Source organism: Lathyrus oleraceus, chromosome 5 (genome assembly GCF_024323335.1).
Source record: "Lathyrus oleraceus cultivar Zhongwan6 chromosome 5, CAAS_Psat_ZW6_1.0, whole genome shotgun sequence".
NCBI classification, from domain to species: domain Eukaryota; kingdom Viridiplantae; phylum Streptophyta; class Magnoliopsida; order Fabales; family Fabaceae; genus Lathyrus; species Lathyrus oleraceus.
The window spans coordinates 162,511,362-162,534,179 of record NC_066583.1 but is presented as its reverse complement, the minus strand read 5'-3'; the positions used below and the strand labels follow the sequence as shown (position 1 = coordinate 162,534,179).

The window sequence follows — 22,818 nt, the reverse complement described above, 5'->3', positions numbered from 1 at the left end:
GTTAAAGGAGGTGCCAAAATCTTATAAGTAAAATGGACAAATATTTACAAACCTATGAGAAAATGTGGTTTAGGGGTTATAGATCTCAGTCTTGTTAACCAAGCTCTTTGGATAAATGGAGGTGGAGGCTCATCTCAGGAATCTCTAGTCTTCGGTGGGATATCCTGGTTGCTAGATATGGTGATTTAGTTGTCTTCCCTTTTAGGAAAAGGGTAGAGTTTTGCACTTCTGACACGCTTTCTCTTGGTGGAAAAAAGTTTCCTTCATTGGGTCAAAAGAAGAAGATTCATCACCGGTTTGTGACATTTCCAAGAAAGTAGGATCAGGATTTGAAACTTCCTTTTGGTTAGACCATTGGGTTGGTAGTACCCCACTTAAAACCAGGTTCACTCGGTTATTTATAATCTCTGATTACTTTAAGGGGAGATTGAGAGAGATAGGTTGATGGGTAGATGGGATCCTTATTTGGAATTTTAGGTGGAGAATATTGTTCTTCGTGCATGAGGAATCAATTATTGCAAACTTTATTGCTCTCTTTTAAGGTCTTTTTATTTTTGGATAATGATCGTTGGATTTAGAAAAATTTAAAGAATGGTCTATTCTCCATGTTCTCTGCATATCATGCTTTGTTGGATAATTCCAATTCTTCCAATCTCTCCTTCTCTCTTGTCAACCCGATCCTTCCCCTTATTTGGGGATAGTATGGCCCCGGCTAAAATGATTGTTTTCTCTTGAAAAATTTTGCTTGATAGATTCACTTCAAGAGAAAATATGCTCAAGAAAAAGGTGATTTTTGACCTAATTGATATCTTTTGTCCTTTCTGTGGTGGTTTAGTTAAAACGATTTTCCATGTGTTCACCACCTAAAACGATTTTCCATGTGTTCACCACCTATATCTTAGTTAGTAGTGTTTGGTATAAAATCTGTAAGTGGTTAGAATGACAAATAACTCTTTCTAGGAATCCTAATTTTATTTTTGAAAGCTTTCTCTCTTTAGGTGATAGGGTGAAGTCTAGGGATTGTTTTACTATGATTTGACATGTTATGGTTTGAACCCTTTGAAAAGCTCGAAATAATATTATTTTTTTTAGTTATGTGATAAATGTGAAATAAATGGAGGAAAAAAATATTTTTTAACTTGAAAATAATTTTCAAGTAAATTAGAGAGGAACTCATGCATCTTCTCAAATTGGTTTCATAACTCTATAACTCTATACTCTGGACTGGAATAATCAATAGTATATCGAGATTTCTGACTAATCAATAGTATATCGAGATTTCTGATTTAGGCTAAAGAACATGTGACTTTGTTTTTCTTCTTTTGAGGGTCTCTGTTCTGTTGCTAACGATATTGTTTTGAAGCTTTGCAGGGGTTGAGTTGGTTTTTCTGATCTTGTTCTTTGTTGTTTTGTTTCAATGCTGTTCTTTTTGTAATTTTTTCATTTTATGTTGTTTCTTTTCTTCTCTTTTCTGTGTTATTTTACGGTACATATTGTACTATTTGATTATTCATTTGTACTCTATTGAGTCTTTTACCCCTTCTCATTATAATATGTATTGTCATTGAAAGAAAATATCCGAGACGTTTTAAATATAATTATACTAGTAGAGAGAACGAAAAATCACACATCAAAAATGTTACTCATTCTATGGTATCATTAAAATAATCTAAACCTTTTGCTTTTACAAGAGCGTGCTATTGCTACTGCTACTGCTACTGCATTGCTTACTCATTATCTCCAAGACAGCAAAGAAGAAAATTTCCTATACTTTTCCTTTTCCTATTTTTGGTTAGAAAATTGATTTCTGAATTCCTTCTGAAACTGTACTTGAGACGTTCCTTTTGCTGCTAACGTGATATCATCAAGAAATCCCTTCTGAGGAAACTCTTGAGGCACAAGAGCTTGATATGTTTCAAACTGTTTCGCAGCTTCCTCCTTTTTATCCAGAAGACTGAATATTATTCCCTGAAATAATGTTCTTATAATAAATCAATATACAGTTCATGAATGGAAGTATAATTGTGTGCATGATTCGTTAACAAAACTCACCTGGCAAAGATAAGGTCTAAAATCTCGAGGATTTTGATTGATCAAATCTTGACATCTTTTTAAGCCCTCCTCCAATTCACCCTGCGAAACACACAAATGTTATGTTTTTCAAATGATTATATGCTTTATCCCGAACTGGTGGATCAGCGATTTACCTGCACAACAAGCATTTGTGCCGTTAAGATTCTTATATTTCTCTCCTCCGTAACTTTGTTTTCACTAATAGCTAACTCTAGAGCTTTGTTCAACGTTTCAAATACGGCAGGACCTTCGTTGTTTTTGTGCATCACCATAGCCAGACCCTGTTGAAAAGAGAGTATCAGTCATCCCAGTCGTAAACGAACAAGCACGACAAACAAATGAAGTGTCGCCGTAACTTATAATTTAATTACTTTTTTTTAACATAACAACTTATGGACATGTTGTAAGCTATTTCCATAAACTATCAACATTCAACATTCTCACAAGTGTTTATGCCAATATAGATATGTCAATCCAAACACACCTAAGTCAATAACTATCAACATTCAAATAAAAAATCTAAATTTCTAATCCATCACTGTCAAAACCTGTCTAACCTAAACAAAACAAAGCATTCAATTTCACACCAAACTTTTCAATCACATTCAAACATTCAAAATCAATATTCAAAATTCCATCAAAACAAAAAGAGACATATAGATTGAGAAACATTACATGCAAAGCTCTAACAAGAAGAGGCATATTCTCCAAGATTTCCAAATACAATCCCTTAGCCTTACTCAAGTACCCCATTGTCTCATAACACAGTGCAAGCAAAAGCCTCCACTCAACTTCATTCGGTTCCTTATCAATCAACCTCTTCACAAACTTCTCAGCTTCCTTACACTTGCCTCTCCTGATTTTCCCATACACAGTCACCTTGAGAGCCTCAACATTTCTAGGATCCGTCTCCAAAATCTTCTCATTCATTTCCTGCTCATCGCTTTCCCCCTCCACTGGTTTCTTCTCCTCCAACGTTTCAGCAGAACTGAGAGAAGGTACCGCAACTGCAAATGCGGGTCTTTTGCTGAAGTAACCGATGAAGATAAACGACCCAAGAAGAAAAAATGCTATCTTTTGTGAAATAAATTTGGTTAAACTACTTTGAGGTGAGAAACTTGAAGAGGGTTTGATTGGGGTGCGGGAACAAGAGCAGAGTGAGAAATGGGTTGCGCGGAATTTGGATGGTTGAAGAGAAAGTGATAGGGGTTTGTTGCGGGTATGAATCCGTGGAGGAAGAAGAAAATTGGGGAACTTGGATTGGAATTCGGAGAAGATGAAGAGAATGGTGGTTGTAGTAGAAGTCATCTTATTGTCCTGGCCGGAAAGCTTGTCACCGGCGTAGTCGCCGTTTAAACCCTTCACACGATGGGTTTAATTGTTAACATATATATTTAATGATGATAAAAGAAAGTTCAAGAAAAATAACTTTATGTGACAATGATTTGTGAATTTTTTTAAATATAACCAGTATTTTAAAGTAATTATTATGTACTCTAGGTTCTTGTCATTTTTTTAAAACTTTTTATCCATACTAAAAAAAACTAATCATTATTATTTTTCAACAATAAAGAAGAATTTATTGATTAGTTAATTAAGATTTAAATTTATGGAATTTATATCTAAAAATAATCATTTATATAATATTACATTAACCATAAATTAGTATTATAAGATTTGGTATCAATACTTTTGAAATGAATTTAAAAAATTACTTATTAAGGGAAGTGATTGTTGACACACTTTTACCATATAATTCATCCTTTTTTTAATAGTAAAATATAAAATTGTAATAATATAAAATTATTAATGTATAATATAGAGTTATTAATGAATTAATTAAAAGAAATGCTCGTTAGAATGAATTGAATATTTATAAATGAATAATATGTACTGAAATCCAATTATGTAGTCAATATTAGGTTTATATATTCTTGGTAGTTTTAGGAAGAGTATATTTTAATATTTTAATATAATAAGTTAAAATAGTATTTATATTTAGTTTTTTAAATGATGCTTTATATTTAGTTAAAAATAGAGTAATTACTATTAAAGCCAAAAAAATGTTGTAATGTTGTAATTGATAAATGTTTGAAAATTAAATAAAAATTTTAAGTGATGTTATTGTAGTTAATTTAATATTATTATAGAATTTAATTATACATGTAATAATTCAACTTAACTCGTTACAATAATGCCATTAATGAAAATTGTTGATGTTTTTCATATTTTTTGAATCATAGTAATAGATGAAATATTAGAATGGAAAGCAAAACACTATTGAGTTGTTTTAGTTTTTCTGTTTTGAAAACAGGAAAATTTAAAACAGTTTTGGAAAATAATTTTTAAAAAATATAAACCAAACCAGTTTTCTCTTCTCTAAAACTTAAAAATGAGAAATTGGTTTGGTTTATATTTTTTAAAAATTATTTTCCAAAACTGTTTTAAATTTTTCTGTTTTCAAAACCGAAAAACTAAAACAATTCAATAGTGTTTTGCTTTCCAATTCTAATATTTGATCTATTATTATGATTCAAAAAACATGAAAAACATCAACAATTTTCATTAATGGCATTATTGTAACGAGTTAAGTTGAATTATTACATGTATAATTAAATTCTATAATAATATTAAATTAACTACAATAACATCACTTAAAATTTTCATTTAATTTTCAAACATTTATCAATTACAACATTACAACATTTTTTTTTGGCTTTAATAATAATTACTCTATTTTTAACTAAATATAAAGCACCATTTAAAAAACTAAATATAAATACTATTTTAACTTATTATATTGAAATATTAAAATATACTCTTCCTAAAACTACCAAGAGTATATAAACCTAAACCTAATATTGCCTCAGTACATATTATTCATTTATAAATATTCAATTCATTCTAACGAGCATTTTTTTAATTAATTCATTAATAACTCTATATTATACATTAATAATTTTATATTATTACAATTTTATATTTTACTATTAAAAAAAGGATGGATTATGTGGTAAAAGTGTGTCAACAATCACTTCCCTTAATAAGTAATTTTTTAAACATTTCAAAAGTATTGATATCAAGTCTTATAATACTAATTTATGATTAATGTAATATTATATAAATGATTATTTTTAGATATAAATTCCATAAATTTAAATCTTAATTAACTAATCAATGAATGAAATTAAATCTAATTATTGTAATTTCACTATTAATTGGCTAATCAAAGTATTTAATTAAGAAAAAATGTACTCTAGGTTCTTGTCATTTTTTTTAAAACTTTTTATCTATACTAAAAAAACTAATCATTATTGTTATTTTTCAAATAATAATTCTTCTTTTACCTATAATACCCTTAATTATTTACTACATCCATTTTACTTTTTCTCTATCTATATAATAATTACCTAAAGTTAATTTTATTTTGACAAAAATGCGGTTAAAACTTCCTTAAACTTTGCAAGTGACAATTAAAAAGGAACAATTTTTTTTATTAGAAATGAAATTTTTGGTAAGAATATAAAGATAATTAATATAAAATAGAGTAAATTTGATATTAATATGATTATTTGAATATCCACTTCTATATATTAAAAAACATTCTAAAAATATATCATAAATTTTACATTTAAATTTAATATGGTAAATATTATACTATAAATATTTCGAACTATATCTAGATTAAAATAAAATATATTGAAAAATCATTATAAAATTAAAATACAAATAATATAAATTTCATTTTTAAAATATATTTTAAAAATACATCTATCAAACAAGTTTTTTCATTTTCTCATCTCTAAAACATTTTTCAAAAATAAGATTGTCAAATAGGTTTTATTTTATTTTATTCTTTAAAACAATTTTTTAAAATTGATTTCAAAAATAATTTTTAAAAACTAAAAACAAAAAGCCATTCAAACAAGCCCTAAATGACTAAGCCAATTTTTGGTTTCTTCAAACTATTTAAAAAAGTGTTGTACTTTTTTTATTTATAATAATCAACTAATATATGAAATTAATTTGTCCAAAAAATGTCAAATAAAAAAAATCTGCGAAACGAAGTCGTTTCTGTTAACCGTTCTCCGTCATAAAATGTTAGAATTAATATCGGAAAATTTGAAATTTCCGATATAAAATACTGGAAATTATGACATTTGCGGTAATAAACGTACTATTTTTGAAATTTTCGATAGTGCTTTTAATATTTTCGGTATCTCCCCAGACTTTTGTGATCCGCGCGTGGATCCGGTGAATTTCGAAAATGAGTGAAATAATTTTGTAAGGTAGTGTTCTCTTTTCATACGCCATGGGGGGTGTCATGTTCATGGGGGATGGCAAGTTAAATGCTGTTCTTCACAAGTGCCCAAATCAACAAGCCCAAAGTTGATAACAACGCACAGGCCCAACAAAAAACAAACAGAGTAGTAACAAACAAAACGCAAGGGTTTAACGAGGAAGAGAGAGAGAGGAACTGAACTAAATATTCTCTTCTCAAATCTACTATGAAGTTCCTTCAATCTCTCTTAGGTACTTTTCTTCTTCAATTTCATACACAATCACTTATTTCAGAATTTTAACTGTTCTCCGTCATATAAACCCTAGGTTAAATCTTCTTCTCTCGCGCCTCGACTCTACCCATAACTCCGGCAACAACACCGTCGCAACTTTCCGGCATCGCCACCTGAAATCCATCACAACTCACACATATTCAACAACCTCCTCCTCCGCATTGTCGTTTTCAACCATATAAACACAGAAGAAGTAGAAGAAGAAAAATGGAGGTTCCCGAGAAATATAACGAGATTGACGCGACAACAGTTCCATCGAATGACGAGAAGACGGAGTTGGAATCCAAATTGAAATTGAAGATGAAGAAGAAGCTGGAGAAGGAAACAGAGAAAGCTCAAAAGCGTGGTGTTTGCTATTTGAGTCGCATTCCTCCTCATATGGATCATGTTAAGCTTCGACAACTTCTATCTCAATTTGGGGATATTCAAAGGATTTTTCTTGCTCCTCAAGGTTACTCACTCTTGACACACAAACATTTTTCTATTATTTACATTCAATTTAATTTAATTTAATCTAATTTTCTATTTTAATTCTTATATGTTGATATCACATTGCACTTTGTTTTTATAAATATACTCATAGGATAGGATATGATAGAACATCTGTTGAATAAATATTTGACATTTCAAAATCCACAGTACTTCTGATTGGTTTATTTGAGTTTATCTATTGTCATAAGCACTTATGTGACTGTTTGGGAGAGCTGATGGAAACAACTTAGGACATTTCATGGTCTATTTTCAGCTTATTTCCATAAGCTTTCTAGGATTGGGTTATGAAAACAAGCTAAAACATATATGAAAACAACTTGACTAAATTTTTTTATCTATTCTTATAGAAATAGATTATACATATGCACCTATATGATAGGCTCGTATGGTTAAGCATAATTAAGTTGTTAATCCAAAGAAGGCTTTATTAAGAAATATAGTCAAATGCTGTTAATTTCTTGATCTCATGAAATACATGTGCATTTTTAAAGTACTCTTCATGGGAGCTTATTTTATGACTCTATAAGAGCCGTTGGGGAATAAAAATATACTAATTCAGGTGTATTTTAGGACATAAATGAGTACTCTTTTGCTTAGTTTGAGACATGATCGAGTAATATATTACTGCTTGGTTAGTTAGTTTTAAGGTTGGTTGATTTTTATTTATTTATTTTTTAACAGAGTCTTCTGCCAGAGTGCAATTTAAGAGGGCACGTGCATCTCAAAACCAAGCTTATTCAGAAGGGTGATTGTTTAATTTATTTGATTTTGAAATTGGACTGGATTGGCATTTGATTGAAGTTTTTGTGGTTGTTGATTATGTTTTTATGTTGGCGGGTTTTGATGATTGGATTTTTGCTTTGTGATTGTGTAGATGGGTTGAATTCGCCAATAAATTTGTTGCCAAGAGGGTTGCCAATAATTTAAATGGTGAACAGATAGGTACTTGTTTGACTCTAGAATTATTTTATTCTTTAAAGTTGGTGAAACAGAAAATTAAATTTGTGCACAACAGTGTTTCTGAATCGTATTGTGTTTATTAGGGGGAAGGAAGAGGTCATCTTTCTACTATGACCTTTGGAATATTAAGTACTTAAGCAAGTTCAAGTGGGATGATCTAACTGAAGAACTAGGTAATCACTTTATGATCAGCTCTTGATTTAATTTATTGAGGAATAAGCAGCTCAAGCTAAAGCTAAACATATTTGTTACAGCCTTCAAGAGAGCTACTCGGGAGCAAAAAGTGGCATTGGAACTTTCTGCTGCCAAGAAAGAGAGGGATTTCTATATGTCCAAAGTTGATCAGTCACGTGCTTCGAACGCTATTGAGGAGAGGTTAAAGAAGGTACAGTCTTTGCACTTGACCCAAACTTAACACTAAATGAAGTTATCCTGCCATGACTTAATTCAAATTTCAATTTCAATATGTCCCTGTTGAGAAAATATTTGGGTAGCTCTCACGTTCGATATCTGTTGATTTCCTTGTTAATATAATAATTTTTACTACCTTTTCTGGTATTGGTTTGGTGAGCTATTCGATATCTGTTGATTTCCTTGGTTAATACAAGAATTTTTACTACCTTTTTCTGGTATTGGTTTGGTGATATCAAAAAAATAGAATTGTGACAGTCGTTTTCATTAAAGAAATAACTTATGTGTATTTTTTAAAATCAATTATCTATGGCTGGCCAGAAAATGGATATCATTTTTAACTAATAGAAAAATCTATCCAGTAATTGAAACTTGAAATTATGAAGCATAACGTTGAAATTATGAAACTTGAAAAATCTCGTCAGATACCACACCTCTCGTCGCAAAGAGGCCTTACGCCTCGTTGCAATGTTCAAGATCTGACACATTCTCTATCGACACCTACAAGATCAACGAAGCATGCAGCCTCTGTAGATGGGAAGGCTAGCCGTTCCCAAATATTTAACTCAGGCTGTGCGTGTTTGGTCCTGAGGAGGAAAGAATGGTGGAGAGTGGGGATAGATTTGGTGGAACTCTTTCATCTAAAGGTTTAAAATGATTTTGCACGGTGCAAGACCATTTCTAGTCGTGCATTGTAGCTAATGCTTGTTTTAGATTATAAAAAATATTGTTGACTTTTTCCTTAAATCCACAAGAACTTGTGATGATTTACTTCTTTTTGATTATGCATTTATCACACTGACTCACATAACATGCTTCACAACCATTTTGATTAGAAGTAAGTTTAATAGTGATTCAGCTACTTCTTTTTATCTGTACTTTTCAAATTCCAATGAGTATTATCTATTATGTATATTGATGAATCACTTCATTTGGATTGCACAGAAGCAGAAGGTTCAACAAGACTCGGTACAAGTGGAAAAAGTGATTCGGCATTTCCCTCAAACAAAACCTATTGCTGCTGATGCTAAACAAAGTAAACCTGAACTGACAGATGATTTTCTAGATGCAGTAAGTCTCAATTTCATTATTGATTCTCTCATTTTGTTTTGTTGCTGTTCTGTTGTTATTTTTTATTTTATAAATATGTACATGTGTAAATTCATTAGATTTTAATCGAAGATTCTCCGATTGACCCTTGCAGGTATTTGGCGGTTCGTAATGCATGTATAGATATGCCTACAACATGGGGGTGATGCTACCTTGATGTATTTATTCATTTACAGTTTATCTAGAAAATATTTTACTTTTTTATTCAGGTTTTGAAACTGGAAATCAAAGTAATATGTATACATAACAGGCAATTTTGTCAACGTGAGTTGAAAATTTTAAACTGGGCAAAACCTGGTTTTCCATGCCTTGATTTTGCCCCTATTACAAAATACTATCAAGTTATGAACTGTAAACCTTAAAATCTTGTGGTCCACAATATGGATACTTTGATTCCAATAATGTTATTTGATTTTGAATATATATCATTAATGTTTTTGCCTTTTCGCACTTAAAAGAGTCCAGTTTTTATTTTTTATTTTTTACTAGCGTTCTGATGGATACTCGTGCTCCATTTGTTCGCTTTTTTAATGTCTACAACAAAGAAAAATAAATGAAAAATGAATGTATGTTCAACTTTTTGTTTGAAGTTATGCTGTTAATATGCGTTATTGGGTGTGTAATGTTTGAAGTTTGTGATGATAAATTGGATACTTTAACCTGGTTACATGAAACTTTAAATTTCAGTTAGTTGCCGATATGTGGTTTGAAGTTTACATCTTTTTGAATAGCTCTGCCCCTTTTTTCCTTCTTACTGCCAAATAGAAATGGTTAAAATGATTGTACTGTATTGTTTTTTTTCTCAATCCAATGTCTCGATGGTGTATTTGGCGGTTAAGCCTTTTTTCTGTGTCTTTTTGTTGCAACAGCTGTGGAATGTGGATAATCTTGAGTAATACCAAGTTATGTAGTTAAGGTTCTCCTTTTCTATGTAATCTATTTTTGTATTTTAGTCAGAAAAATGTGACTTTAATTGGCTGTAACTAGAGGCTGCACAGACTTTGTATTTTAAAAGTAACAGCCTTATTTGTATGTACGAGTATATGCATAAAAAGAGGATTGGTTTATAACTCCCGTGTGAAATAAATCCTACTTGAAGTAAAGAAGATCAGCAGAATCATTCTTTAATTGTTTTTTTTGTAACATGGCATAGCCCCATAACACTTGTTGACAACATTCTGTCAACTTCCCCTTTACATTTTTTATTTTGAAGACCAATGACTAGTCTCATATTGATGATGTAGGTTACCTTTTACAACTTTCTAATTTCAACCTGTGGGAAATCCAAGAACTCTGATCAGGCTATTCAGGTACCTGTCACCATCTATTTGTAGACAGGATTTTAATATTCTACTGCATTAGAAGTGCTTATTGCTTCTTCGTCTTTAGATATATAATATTTTCATTTATTGTCCTTTAAAATGAAGATTTTGGAGGAGATGAAATCCATGGAAGTAAAGCCAAATGTACAAACCTACATCTGCTTGTTACATGCTTGTGCAGCACAAGGGCGCATAGACCGAGTGTATGTTATATTGCTGTTTTTTTATTCATATATTTACTACTAATAAAAGAATGACCCAAAGGAAATATGCCATTTTTTATAATTTTGTTTCCTTTCAAAACATTATTTTAGTATTCCTGTTTTTACAGTAGTTTTGCTGCATCTAGTACTTTACTATAACTTGATTCTTTTCATTCATTCCTTCACATATGAGTATTTCCTATTTCATGTTATCTTTTTTTTATATTGCCAAATGTGTATCACCATCATCAAGTTTACTTTTATGAGTTTATATTTTTCAAAAAAATATTTTATTCAAATTATATCCAGGTATGCAATTGTCCGTGATATGACTGCAGCTGGTCTGGGATTAAACAAGTTCTGCTATGCTGGGCTTATAGTTGCACACAAGAACAAAACACCTTTTACGGATGATTTTGATGCAAAAGTAGTTTCCGAATCTTTTTCTTGATTTGACATGTATTATTGTGTATTTTTCCATAAATCTTTGAACTTATTGTTCTGTGGAAAAAGGTTACCGAGTTTGTGGAGAGGTCGAAGATATGGTCTTCAGTAGAAACCGACAGTGCCAATGCTGAGAATGTGATGGTGGGTGTTACTGATGAGGAGTTATATAACTTACCAACGGCAGAATATGTTAATAGGCGCGGAGGATTCTTGAACAGGGCATTTACAGCATATCATACTGCATTCAATGCTGCTGCAGACTTCAAGAATGTTAAGGTATGAAGTGCCGTGTCTCTGAATTTTCATGCTGTTTTTAAATGGTTCTTGCAGTGTTGTCGTTATCTAGTGGCATTGCTGAATTTTAACACCCACTTTACCGGTTAATATTGTACATTTCTTTTAAATATATTTTACCTACTTCATTTTTGCTTACTGGTGTGGCAAGGGCTTTTGGTGTGATTTTATTGCCAATTAAACCAGAATGTTACATGTCAGTCTTCCTTTTAATGGTAGCCCTTCTAAAGGTTCTCCTATTATGATTACCCTCTTCCCTGACTCCTGACCAGTAAAAAGAGATTAAATAAACGACAGAAATAGTGATATTAATTAAAGGATCTAATTGTTCATTTTTTATTCTAGTTTCTATGGAGTAGTAATCTCAATGAGCAAACTGTTAAGATTTATTTATTTGTTTTAGAATTGTTTCTGTTTAAAACTAATGGCAGTTGCTAAAACCTGGTCTTTAGGAATTGTCTGTTAGTTGGTTAGTGGATAGCTAGTTTTTAGGAAAACTGGAAACAGCGGTTACACTTTGTAATGCCTACAAAAGGGACCTATTCTTATGAATAAAATTATCCAGTATTTTGTTTCTCTTATATCAGTGGTATCCAGAGCTTCGTTACGTGAGAGGGATTGCAGTGAGAAAAAAAAATACTGCGAGGGAGAGAACCAGGAAAAGCTGTAATTTTTTTCTCACAAATGACTCAGAAAATGGCTTTGTGCAAGCAGCTATTCCACGCTTTGATGGTCACTATGACCATTGGAGCATGCTCATGGAGAACTTCTTGAGATCCAAAGAATACTGGACGGTTGTTGTTTCTGGCGTAGCAGAACCTGCAGCAGATGCTGAGTTGTCAGACGGGCAAAAGACGGAGCAGGAAGGACTAAAGCTGAAGGATCTCAAAGCAAAGAATTATCTTTTCCAAGCAATTGACCGATCAATTTTGGAAACCATTCTTTGCAAGGACACTGCAAAGCATATTTGGGATTCCATGAAGAAGAAATACCAAGGTACAACAAGAACAAAGAGGCAGCAGCTTCAATCACTTCGTTCGGAGTTTGAATTACTTCGAATGAAATCAGGAGAGTCAGTTACAGACTACTTTTCAAGAATGATGGCTATCGTTAATAAGATGCGAATTCATGGAGACAAGACAACAGATGTCACCGTTGTTGAGAAGATTCTTCGATCCTTGACACCAAAATTTAATTTTGTTGTCTGTTCGATAGAAGAAGCAAATGATGTGGATGAACTTTCAATTGATGAATTGCAAAGTTCCTTGTTGGTTCATGAGAAAAAAATTAACCAGCAGGAGACAGAAGAACAAGCATTGAAGGCCCTATCCGAAAATCACACCATATCTAGTGGAGGTGATAAAGGACGAGATAGAGGAAGACATCGAGGCAGAGGAGGCAAAAATAACTATGATCGGGTGAACCAACAAAATTATCAGCATCAAGAAAGTTATTTTCAAGGAAGAGGAAGAGGACGTGGAGGCCATCAATTAACAAAGTCATTAAACAAGTCCAATATTGAATGCTACAGATGCCATAAGTATGGCCATTACAAGTCAGAATGCAGAACAAATTTGAGATATCAAAGAGGAGAAAAATCCAACTTTGCAGAAAGAGAGGAAGAGGTGTCTCTTCTAATGGTGTGTCACGTGAAGGAAGAACTTCAACCAAACTTGTGGTATTTGGATACTGGCTGCAACAATCATATGTGTGGCGATAAGAAGGCATTCTCTGACTTAGACGAATCATTTCGCAGCACTGTTAAATTTGGTGACAACTCTACTGTGTCTGTCATGGGAAAAGGAACAATTGGCATTCATACAAAAAAAGATTATGTTCAAACTATTTCTAATGTTCTTTTTGTTCCAGATTTGAAAACAAATTTACTAAGTGTTGGTCAGCTTCAAGAAAAGGGATATGGAATCTATGTCAAAAATGGAGTTTGCAGAATTGAAGATGAAAAATTGGGTTTGATAGCTCAAGTGAACATGACAGCTAATAGAATGTTTCCATTGTATCTACAAGACAATACTCAATCATGTCTTTCTGCAAGGTTAAAAGAAAAGGAATGGCTTTGGCACTTTCGCTACGGGCATCTTAGTTTTGGTGGGTTAAAGACTTTACAACAAAAGAATATGGTGACAGGTCTTCCTCAAATCACAATCCCCTCTGAAGTTTGTGAAGAGTGTGTCGTTAGCAAACAACACCGGAATCAATTCCCACAAGGAAAATCATGGAGGGCAAAGGCTACACTAGAGCTTGTTCATTCAGATATATGCGGACCAATTACTCCATGTTCCAATGGAGGCAAGAGGTATATAATTACTTCCATTGATGATTTTAGTCGTAAAGTCTGGGTTTATTTCTTGCAAGAAAAATCTGAAGCATTTCTAGCATTTAAAAGCTATAAAGCATTGGTTGAAAAAGAGGTAGGCAGTCCAATCAAAGTTCTGCGCACAGATCGCGGTGGAGAATATTGTTCACATGAATTTGCAAATTTTTGTGAGACTCATGGAATCAAAAGGCAGCTTACAGCAGCTTATACGCCCCAACAAAATGGCGTATGTGAGAGGAAAAATCGCACTATTATGAATATGGTGCGTAGCATTTTGTCAAGGAGTTGTATTCCAAAAAGTTTTTGGCCAGAAGCTGTCAACTGGAGCATACATGTACTGAACAGAAGTCCCACACTTGTTGTTCAAAATATGACACCGGAAGAAGCATGGAGCGGAAGAAAACCAGCTGTACACTATTTCCGAGTTTTTGGGTGTATCGCTTATGCTCATATTGCAGATCATAAGAGAAAAAAGCTAGACAACAAGGGAGAAAAATGCATATTTCTTGGTGTTAGCGATGCATCAAAAGCTTACAAATTATACAATCCAAGCACCAAGAAAATTGTCATTAGCCGTGATGTAGTCTTTGATGAAGAAGCAACCTGGTCATGGAAAGAAGATGAGGCTAAACAATATATCCCAATAGCCTGCGATGATAATGAGGAAAGGGAGAAACCTATGAAAAATGTGCAAGTAGTAGAAGGAAATCAGAATGTTCCTATAGCCGATCGAAGTCCACTTGTAGCGGAATCACAAAGGCCTCAACGTCATAGAAGAAAACCTGCATGGATGGAAGATTATAAGGTTACTGGAGTTGACCAAGGTGAGGATGTACTTACACATTTTGCTCTCTTTTCAGATTGTGATCCTACTACTTTTGAAGTTGCTATCAAGGAATCAAAATGGAAAAAGGCTATGGATGCAGAAATTGCATCAATAGAAAAAAATGACACTTGGGAGCTATGTGATCTACCAAATGGACAGGAAACCATTGGTGTGAAATGGGTTTTCAAAACAAAGCTAAATGAGAAGGGCGAAGTTGACAAGTATAAGGCTCGTTTGGTCGCCAAGGGATACAAGCAACAGTATGGGATAGATTACACAAAAGTTTTCTCTCCGGTTGCAAGGCATGACACAATCAGATTAGTGGTTGCATTAGCGGCACTACAATCTTGGCAGATTTTCCAGCTTGATGTCAAATCGACATTCTTGCATGGATACTTGGAAGAACAGGTATATGTCGATCAACCTCCTGGCTATGTAAAGGTTGGATTAGAACATAAAGTTTATAAATTGAAGAAAGCTCTCTACGGACTAAAACAAGCTCCACGAGCTTGGTATAGTCGCATTGAAGCTTATTTTCTGAAAAAGGGTTTTCATAAATGTCCATATGAGCACACATTTTTTGTTAAAAGAGGAGATATCGAGAAAATGCTCATTGTGTGTTTATATGTTGATGATCTTATATTTACTGGAAATGATGATGCCATGATGAAAGAATTCAAGAAATCTATGATGAGTGAATTTGAAATGTCTGACCTTGGTATGATGCATTACTTCCTTGGCAAAGAAGTAGTGCAATCAACTTATGGGATCTTTATTTCCCAAAGGAAGTATGTGCAAGATATTTTGGACAGATTTAAAATGCAGGACTGTAATCCTGTAAGCACTCCAACCGAGTTTGGCTTGAAGCTAAACAAAGATCATGATGGAAAGAAAGTGGACAACACACTTTACAAGCAAATTGTTGGCAGCTTAATGTACTTAACAGCAACGAGGCCTGACATAATGTATTCTGTGAGCTTAATAAGCAGATATATGGAGAGTCCAACAGAAATGCATTTGTTAGCTGCCAAGAGAATTCTTCGTTATTTACAAGGAACTAAAGATTTTGGGCTGTTCTACAAGAAAGGTAAAAAGTTGGAATTATTCGGGTTTTCGGATAGTGATTATGCAGGAGATCAAGATGATAGAAGAAGCACATCTGGCTATGCTTTCTTGTTGGGGACAGGGGCTGTTTCATGGTCTTCTAAGAAGCAACAAATTGTCACTCTGTCATCCACAGAAGCTGAATTCATTGCTGCAACAGCTTGTGCTTGTCAAGCTATTTGGTTGAGACGGATTCTTGAAGAGCTACGGTCAAAACAAGTTGAAGCTACCACAATTTTTTGTGACAACAACTCAGCAATCAAACTTTCCAAGAATCCTGTACTACATGGTAGAAGTAAACACATTGATGTGAAATATTATTTTCTAAGAGATCTTAGCAATGATGGAACAATTAAATTGATTTATTGTAAGAGTGAAAATCAGGTTGCAGACATTTTGACCAAGCCCCTAAAGCCTGCTGCATTTTTCTCACATTTTGACCAAGCCCCTAAAGCCTGCTGCATTTTTCTCACATTTTGACCAAGCCCCTAAAGCCTGCTGCATTTTTCAAGCTTCGAAGTATGCTAGGAGTTTGTTCGGTAATGGAGACAAAATAAAGAAAGAAGTTGTTGCATTGTGCTTGTTTCTAAACTGATAGTATCTGCAGATATCAGTTTAAGGGATGGTGTTAAGATTTATTTATTTATTTATTTGTTTTAGAATTGTTTCTGTTTAAAACTAATGGCAGTTGCTAAAACCTGGTCTTTAGGAATTGTCTGTTAGTTGGTTAGTGGATAGCTAGTTTTTAGGAAAACTGGAAACAGCGGTTACACTTTATAATGCCTACAAAAGGGACCTATTCATAATGCCTACAAAAGGGACCTATTCTTATGAATAAAATTATCCAGTATTTTGTTTCTCTTATATCACAAACTACACCTCTCTGCCATGTTTATCCTTTATAGCATGCATGGTGGTTTTAGTTTGTTGAAGATAAAACATAAATTTTAGAAGTTGGACTTCCTCTTTTCTATAGGGCTAAAAATTTAAAGCTCAATTTCAATTTGATCATTTTGTTTTTGTATTTGTAGAAGGGGAAAAAAATTAAAAAAGGGCAATTTCTGGTTTCTGTTTTCTTTTCTGTCCAGTTTAGTTTTTGATGTAGTATAATTTAGCCTTTTTAATTGAATCACATCCACTTATCTGATTTGAATTGTGTTTTTGTTTTTTGCAAGACCAGTTGTCGCTCCTTTATTGAATTTTCATCAGGTTTAAGCTTAAGCCCATTTTTGCAGATTGGTTAAGCTTAAGTAGAGTCTAGATTGAAAAACTATGCCTCTCATTCACTCTAACATTTCGTACAATAGCTCTATATTTCTGGTTTGTGGTGGTGTAATCACTGATCACAACATCAATTGTTTCCTTGCCTGTTCAATAATTGTTTTACATTAGTTAATACCTTTTCTTTTTTGGTTTAAATTGCCTTTTAAAATTGCTATGGCTGATGTCTAATTTTGGCAGTTGACGGATACACTTCTTGAAATGCTGAGCAAGGAGAAGAAAACTCCTGATATCTATATTGTCACGCAAGTAATTAGGTAATTAATTTCTCATGCATTCTATCATACTATATCATTATGTTAGTACGTAAATGTAGATTAACGAAACTGAAATTTATGCTTGTCTTAAGTTAGTCACTAATTACATTAATGACTAGTGCATTGATTAATTGCTTCTCTTTTGCTTTCCTTTGCTGCATGCCATCATCTAGGTTTAACATCGCTTAGGGTATATTTGGATTGGTGGTATGGTATGTGACGAAATGAAATGTAGTGGTAAATAATGTGATTCTATTGTTTGGATTTGCAAATAATGAATGGAGTGGAATGAAACATGATGGAATTCATTCCATTTCATCCATTTCTCCATTTTTTTATTCCATCCGATTTGGGATGTATGCAATGAAATGAAATATTATTAATAAAATACCTAAACAATGGAGTGAGATCTATATTTCATTCCGTTCTGTTCCATCAATCTAAATATAGACTTAAATAATGTTAACAAATGGTGTATGGTGTCATGCCAACAATCTTTTATAGTTTGTAGAGGATATGGTGGCAACTAGTTGAAACAAGGCAACCGAATAGTTACAAAAGAATTGGAAAATTTAATGGAAATACTCATGGTAGTCAAAATCGCGATCCTACTCGTAGGATCGTACAATTTTGCGATCTTGCAACCCCCCACCGTGCCGGAGAATGACCAAAATTGCTTTGGTAGACGCAGCCGGAATCGCCGCTATAACACGTGAAAACGGTGGAATCGTTGTTTTTGGGAAGACGCACCGTTTCTGTTCAAAGCCCCCAGGAATCCGGGTTTGCAGGTCAGGTTCGCGACCCGGTTCAAAAAAACCCTAAAAAACATTTTTTTCTGATTGAAATTTGATAAGTTTCTTTCCTCTTTCTCATTTAAACTGTTTCTGCCTAATAAAAATGAGGAATCACTACCCACCCACTCAATAATTTATACAACTTTCCAATATACATCCATGATTAGTGTAACTTCCCTAAAAATACAGCTATTCATTTCACTTTCTCACGTTAAACATCTCTCATGTTAAATACAACAATTATCTCATATTCATTATTCCATCCTCTATCTTCTCTATCATGTAAAAACAACATTTCATTCTTTATTTTTTCTCTGACTTTAAAAACAATGAATATTATATTTCAGTTTTTAAAAGTAATTTTAGTGATATTTGAAGTTTTTTTCTACAAAATTATGCTGCTTCATATGCATATTATTAATATATATGCAATATATATGAATTTCTAAATTTGGTAGGATCTTACGATACGTTTTACGATCCCCGGTTCACGATCTTGTTACCCCTACCCGATCTTGCGTAGGATCTCGAGTCTGACTACCTTGCAAATAAGACCACTATCGACTTTTCCTTTGATGAGGTGTCTGTCAACTTCAATATATTTGGTTCTATCATGATGCACGAGATTATGGGCTATGCTAATAGTAGACTTATTATTTAAATAAAGTTTCATTGGTTCATCTCACGTTATCTTCAAGTCTTACAAGGTTATATTCATCCATAGTAGTTCACATATCCTTTGTACCATTGTTTTGAACTCTTCTTCAACACTAGATCTGGATTACACTTTATTTTTTACTCTAGATTTGGATAACACTTTATTTTTTACTCTTCTATGTCACAAGATTCCCACCTAGGAGGTGGAAAATCATGTAGTTGTTCTTCTATCCCCAATTAACCTTACAAAGTCAGCACAAATATATGCTTCAAGACCTACATTTCTATTTCGTTCGAACAAAATTTCTCATCGAGTTCCTTTCAAATATTGCATGATTAAGAGTGTAACTTGTTAATAAATCTCCTTTGGTTGGTGCATGAAGTGGCTCACTACGCTTATAGCAAAAGCAACATCAGGTCTAGTATGCGATGAATATATAAGTTTTTCTACTAACATGTGATGCAGTTTCTTAGCAACCACATTATCTTCTTCGTTCCTTAATACGTTTGGATCTATTCGTGCACTTCTAGGTTGTCTTGCCAGTCTCTTGCAGAAGATTAATTATGTGTTGGCCTAGCATCTTAAATTCTTAGAAAATGCTTCAACTTTCCCACGATCTTAATCTCAAATTCCTTGGTTAAGTGTTGGCCTAGCAATTGTTGTTTCTCCTTATCATCACCTGTCACTATAATGTCATCCACATACGCTAGTAATATTGTCACTCCCCCTGTCTTTGAGTGTTTGATAAAAAGATTATGATCTCTTTGGCTTTGTTTGAAGCCCAAACCTACCGTAATTTTAGTTAGTCTTCCAAACCATGTTTGTGGTGATTGGTTTAGCCCATATAAAACCTCTTTTTTAACTTGCGCACGGTGTTGGCGGTAGTATGTTCACATTATCTAGGGGTTACATTCATGTAGATCTCTTCAAGTTCTTCATGAAGGAAGGCATTTTTCACATCAAATTAGTGTACGTTTCAATTGTGATTAGCTGTTAAAGATAATATCCCCCTGACAAAAACTATTTTTGCAACTCGAGCAAATGTCTTTGAGGAATCTACTCCATAAATTTGAGTGAGTCCTTTGGCTACCAATCTTGCCTTGTACTTCTCAATAGATCCATCAACCTTGTATTTTAAATAGTATATCCATTTGCACCTTACATGTTTCTTTCCATTTGGTAAAGAAACCAATTTCCAAGAGTTGTATTTATCCAATGCCTCCATCTCAAAGTCCATAGTTTGTTTTTATTTCCTGTTAGACAATGTCTCAGATAGATAGATGGGCATTGTTATAGTGTTTAGGCTTGTGAGGAAGGCTCTTTGATTTGGTGAAAACTGTTCAAAGCATCGGTAGTTGGATAAAGTGTAAAGTGGCTTTTTGATAAAGGCTCTAGTATCTTTCCTGAGGGCAATTCAAAGATGCAAGTCTTCATAGTGTAGTAGTCGTATTGAGCTGAGTTCTAGTTCCATGTGTAAGGCTGGGCTAGATTCTGGTTAATCACTAGAACTTGAAGGGTCTAGGAAGTTACCTCATGTAAAGCCGGATTGGACTCTTGGATATGGGTAGATTAGATTCAGGGATGCAACCATAGAATGCAAACCAGTTCGGAATATCGGGGTTGTTGCTAATAATAAACTATAAGCTGCTTGTAAAAGGAATACTTGTAACCATCAAACTGGGTCAACTTGGTTGTGGTGAAATAAGGAAATATATTTGCAGTTTGAACTTTTTTGGTTCTAGACTAAATCCTCATTTCTTGCTTCTGTTTCAACTGTTTTTATTGTCCATTATATACAAATTTCAGTTATAAAATCTATTTACCATTATTATGCAGGTGCTATTGTCATGCTGGAGAAATTGACCGTGGTCTTCAATATTTTGAGGAATTTATAAATTTAGGAAAGGGTAATGCTGCCGAACATTTTGTGGTGAGTTTTCTCATAGTTTCTAGTACAATAAAATACCAAATTTTGTAGTTGGATGCTTGTATTTCTTCGTATACCAGTAATGTTACTAAGGGCCTGGTTAAATTGACTAGTTTTTTTTCTTCACAAACTGTATAAAATGCATATTGATTAATGTTATACCAACCAACATTACTGCAGACACTTGCCGAGGGGGCAATGGTTGGGTACACTGAGAAAGGAATGCAAATTTCTCAAGATATACTAGTAAGTTATTGTAGACCTTGATCAACTTTGTTAATTTGAAATTAATTTGATATGTTTAAAGATTCAAATTTAATCTGCAATTGTAGGTAAGAATGAATGAAAGAAACTTTTTCATGAATGTCAAAATGGGAAGTGAGCTCCTGCTCAGGGCTTCTGGTGAAAAGGTAAACAAACTCTTCCAATTATACCATTTTGTTATGTGCTTGAGACGAGATGATTAATACATGTCGCTCAGGAGTTAATATACAATTTTGTTGTTTTTAAATTCCTAGACCGGAGGATATACTAATGCTAACTACATATGGGACTTGATGCGAGCCCGTAATATCAAACCTACGTTGCCTGCGGTGGAAGCATACTACCAGGGTTTGAAGGTGAGTTATTCACCTCAGCAATAGATTGATTAATATAAAGGATATCTACTGTCACATCATCTAATCTGGCTATCTAACAATTGGATTATACCCTTGATGTCAATGCTTTGTGTGTCAAATTGCAGGATCGGCAGATTCCTCAAGATGATCCAAGACTCGTGTTGGTTACTCAAATGTACGACAGCCTTCGCCCGAGATTTAGGGGAAGCGTGAATGTATAGAGATTTATGTTCTTTCCTTTTTTTGTTGTGAATTCTGTTAGCTGTTGATAGGTTTTTCTGGTTCAAAAAGAGAATCCATTAGTTACCAAGAAATTTTAAACTTGATTCATGTATGAGTTGATCTTAGGAATTCATTAATTCACGCAGTCTCATCAATCCTGTCTAAGGTGTATCTCATTGAAAATGGTGCACTTGGTTTGATTTTTATTGTTTTAAAATAAATGAATGATAGAGATTAACTTACCGGAAACTGGCAAGATCAAATGTAATAACATCAATGATCAAAGTGTTGGAATTGGTATCTGCATAAGAGATGAAGTTGCAATAACATCTGATCTAATGATCTAAGTGTTGAATGTTGATCAAAGTGTTGCAATAACATTTGAATGTTTAGTGTTAAATAAAGCTAGACCACCTAAGCATTTTCTTGCAAATCTCCTAAAATTAAAAATGAGTAAGTTTAAATATAGTTTTAATTACTCTTTTCTTTCACTTACAATTTTGATGTCTATATTTCTATTGAGATATGTAATTATAATAAGTATCTGTTGTTATATTATCTTATTGATTTAATCATAATCCTCCCCATAATTAAGCGTGTATTGAAAAAACTTCACAATTTAGGGATGTTCAAATTAACAGGATATTTAGATTATCCATATCCAATTTCGATTATTAAAAATGATTAATTATTAATATTATTTTAACCAAATCAATATTTTGAATATATTATTAATATGATTTTAATCAAATCCATAATTTAGACATCCATCTCTAAGATAGAAACCAAATTAATCTATTTTTTTAATAAATTTTCTTTTGAAAAAAAAAATATTTTGAAAAACCTTTTTTTTCAGTAAATAAAAAAACTGAAAAATAAAAAAAACATTTATTCTTTTAAAAAATAAA

General features: G+C 32.9%; 2 protein-coding genes across 5 annotated transcripts; one reads left to right on the top strand and one right to left on the bottom strand.

The window, feature by feature from the left end:
• Positions 1-1,613: 1,613 nt before the first annotated feature.
• LOC127080434 (protein SLOW GREEN 1, chloroplastic) lies at positions 1,614-3,494 on the bottom strand. Its single transcript, XM_051020754.1, has 4 exons — positions 2,749-3,494; positions 2,208-2,354; positions 2,053-2,133; positions 1,614-1,968 (listed from the first exon to the last, which is right to left on the bottom strand). The coding sequence occupies exons 1-4, from the start codon at positions 3,379-3,381 to the stop codon at positions 1,783-1,785; spliced, it is 1,047 nt and encodes a 348-aa protein (XP_050876711.1). The 5' UTR covers positions 3,382-3,494; the 3' UTR covers positions 1,614-1,782.
• Positions 3,495-6,472: 2,978 nt separating this feature from the next.
• Positions 6,473-22,159, top strand: LOC127080433 (pentatricopeptide repeat-containing protein At4g35850, mitochondrial). 4 transcript variants are annotated; one of them, XM_051020751.1, is made up of 10 exons: positions 9,723-10,930; positions 11,048-11,145; positions 11,455-11,572; positions 11,659-11,868; positions 17,613-17,689; positions 20,978-21,071; positions 21,249-21,314; positions 21,401-21,478; positions 21,587-21,688; positions 21,814-22,159. In XM_051020751.1, the coding sequence occupies exons 2-10, from the start codon at positions 11,060-11,062 to the stop codon at positions 21,907-21,909; spliced, it is 927 nt and encodes a 308-aa protein (XP_050876708.1). In that variant the 5' UTR covers positions 9,723-10,930; positions 11,048-11,059; the 3' UTR covers positions 21,910-22,159. The 4 variants fall into 4 exon arrangements, 3 of the variants coding, with proteins under 3 accessions (XP_050876710.1, XP_050876709.1, XP_050876708.1); XR_007788018.1 differs by lacking the exons at positions 11,455-11,572; positions 11,659-11,868; positions 17,613-17,689; ... (3 more) ...; positions 21,587-21,688; positions 21,814-22,159 and adding exons at positions 6,536-7,098; positions 7,821-7,884; positions 8,014-8,081; ... (1 more) ...; positions 8,354-8,484; positions 9,456-9,581 and having other exon boundaries at positions 9,715-9,778; positions 10,865-10,930; XM_051020753.1 differs by lacking the exons at positions 11,048-11,145; positions 11,455-11,572; positions 11,659-11,868; ... (4 more) ...; positions 21,587-21,688; positions 21,814-22,159 and adding exons at positions 6,473-6,606; positions 6,682-7,098; positions 7,821-7,884; ... (2 more) ...; positions 8,354-8,484; positions 9,456-9,581 and having other exon boundaries at positions 9,715-10,062.
• Positions 22,160-22,818: the final 659 nt, after the last annotated feature.

What these genes read in the sequence shown, in the direction of transcription:
- LOC127080434 (XM_051020754.1), bottom strand. Translation starts at nt 3,381, where the DNA reads ATGACTTCTACTACAACCACCATTCTCTTCATCTTCTCCGAATTCCAA. An exon ending in CACAAATGCTTGTTGTGCAG is followed by an intron (nt 2,134 to 2,207) that starts GTAAATCGCTGA and finishes TGTGTTTCGCAG; the next exon opens with GGTGAATTGGAGGAGGGCTT. An exon ending in TTAGACCTTATCTTTGCCAG is followed by an intron (nt 1,969 to 2,052) that starts GTGAGTTTTGTT and finishes ACATTATTTCAG; the next exon opens with GGAATAATATTCAGTCTTCT.
- LOC127080433 (XM_051020751.1), top strand. Translation starts at nt 11,060, where the DNA reads ATGAAATCCATGGAAGTAAAGCCAAATGTACAAACCTACATCTGCTTG. An exon ending in CAAGGGCGCATAGACCGAGT is followed by an intron (nt 11,146 to 11,454) that starts GTATGTTATATT and finishes AATTATATCCAG; the next exon opens with GTATGCAATTGTCCGTGATA. An exon ending in CATACTACCAGGGTTTGAAG is followed by an intron (nt 21,689 to 21,813) that starts GTGAGTTATTCA and finishes GTCAAATTGCAG; the next exon opens with GATCGGCAGATTCCTCAAGA.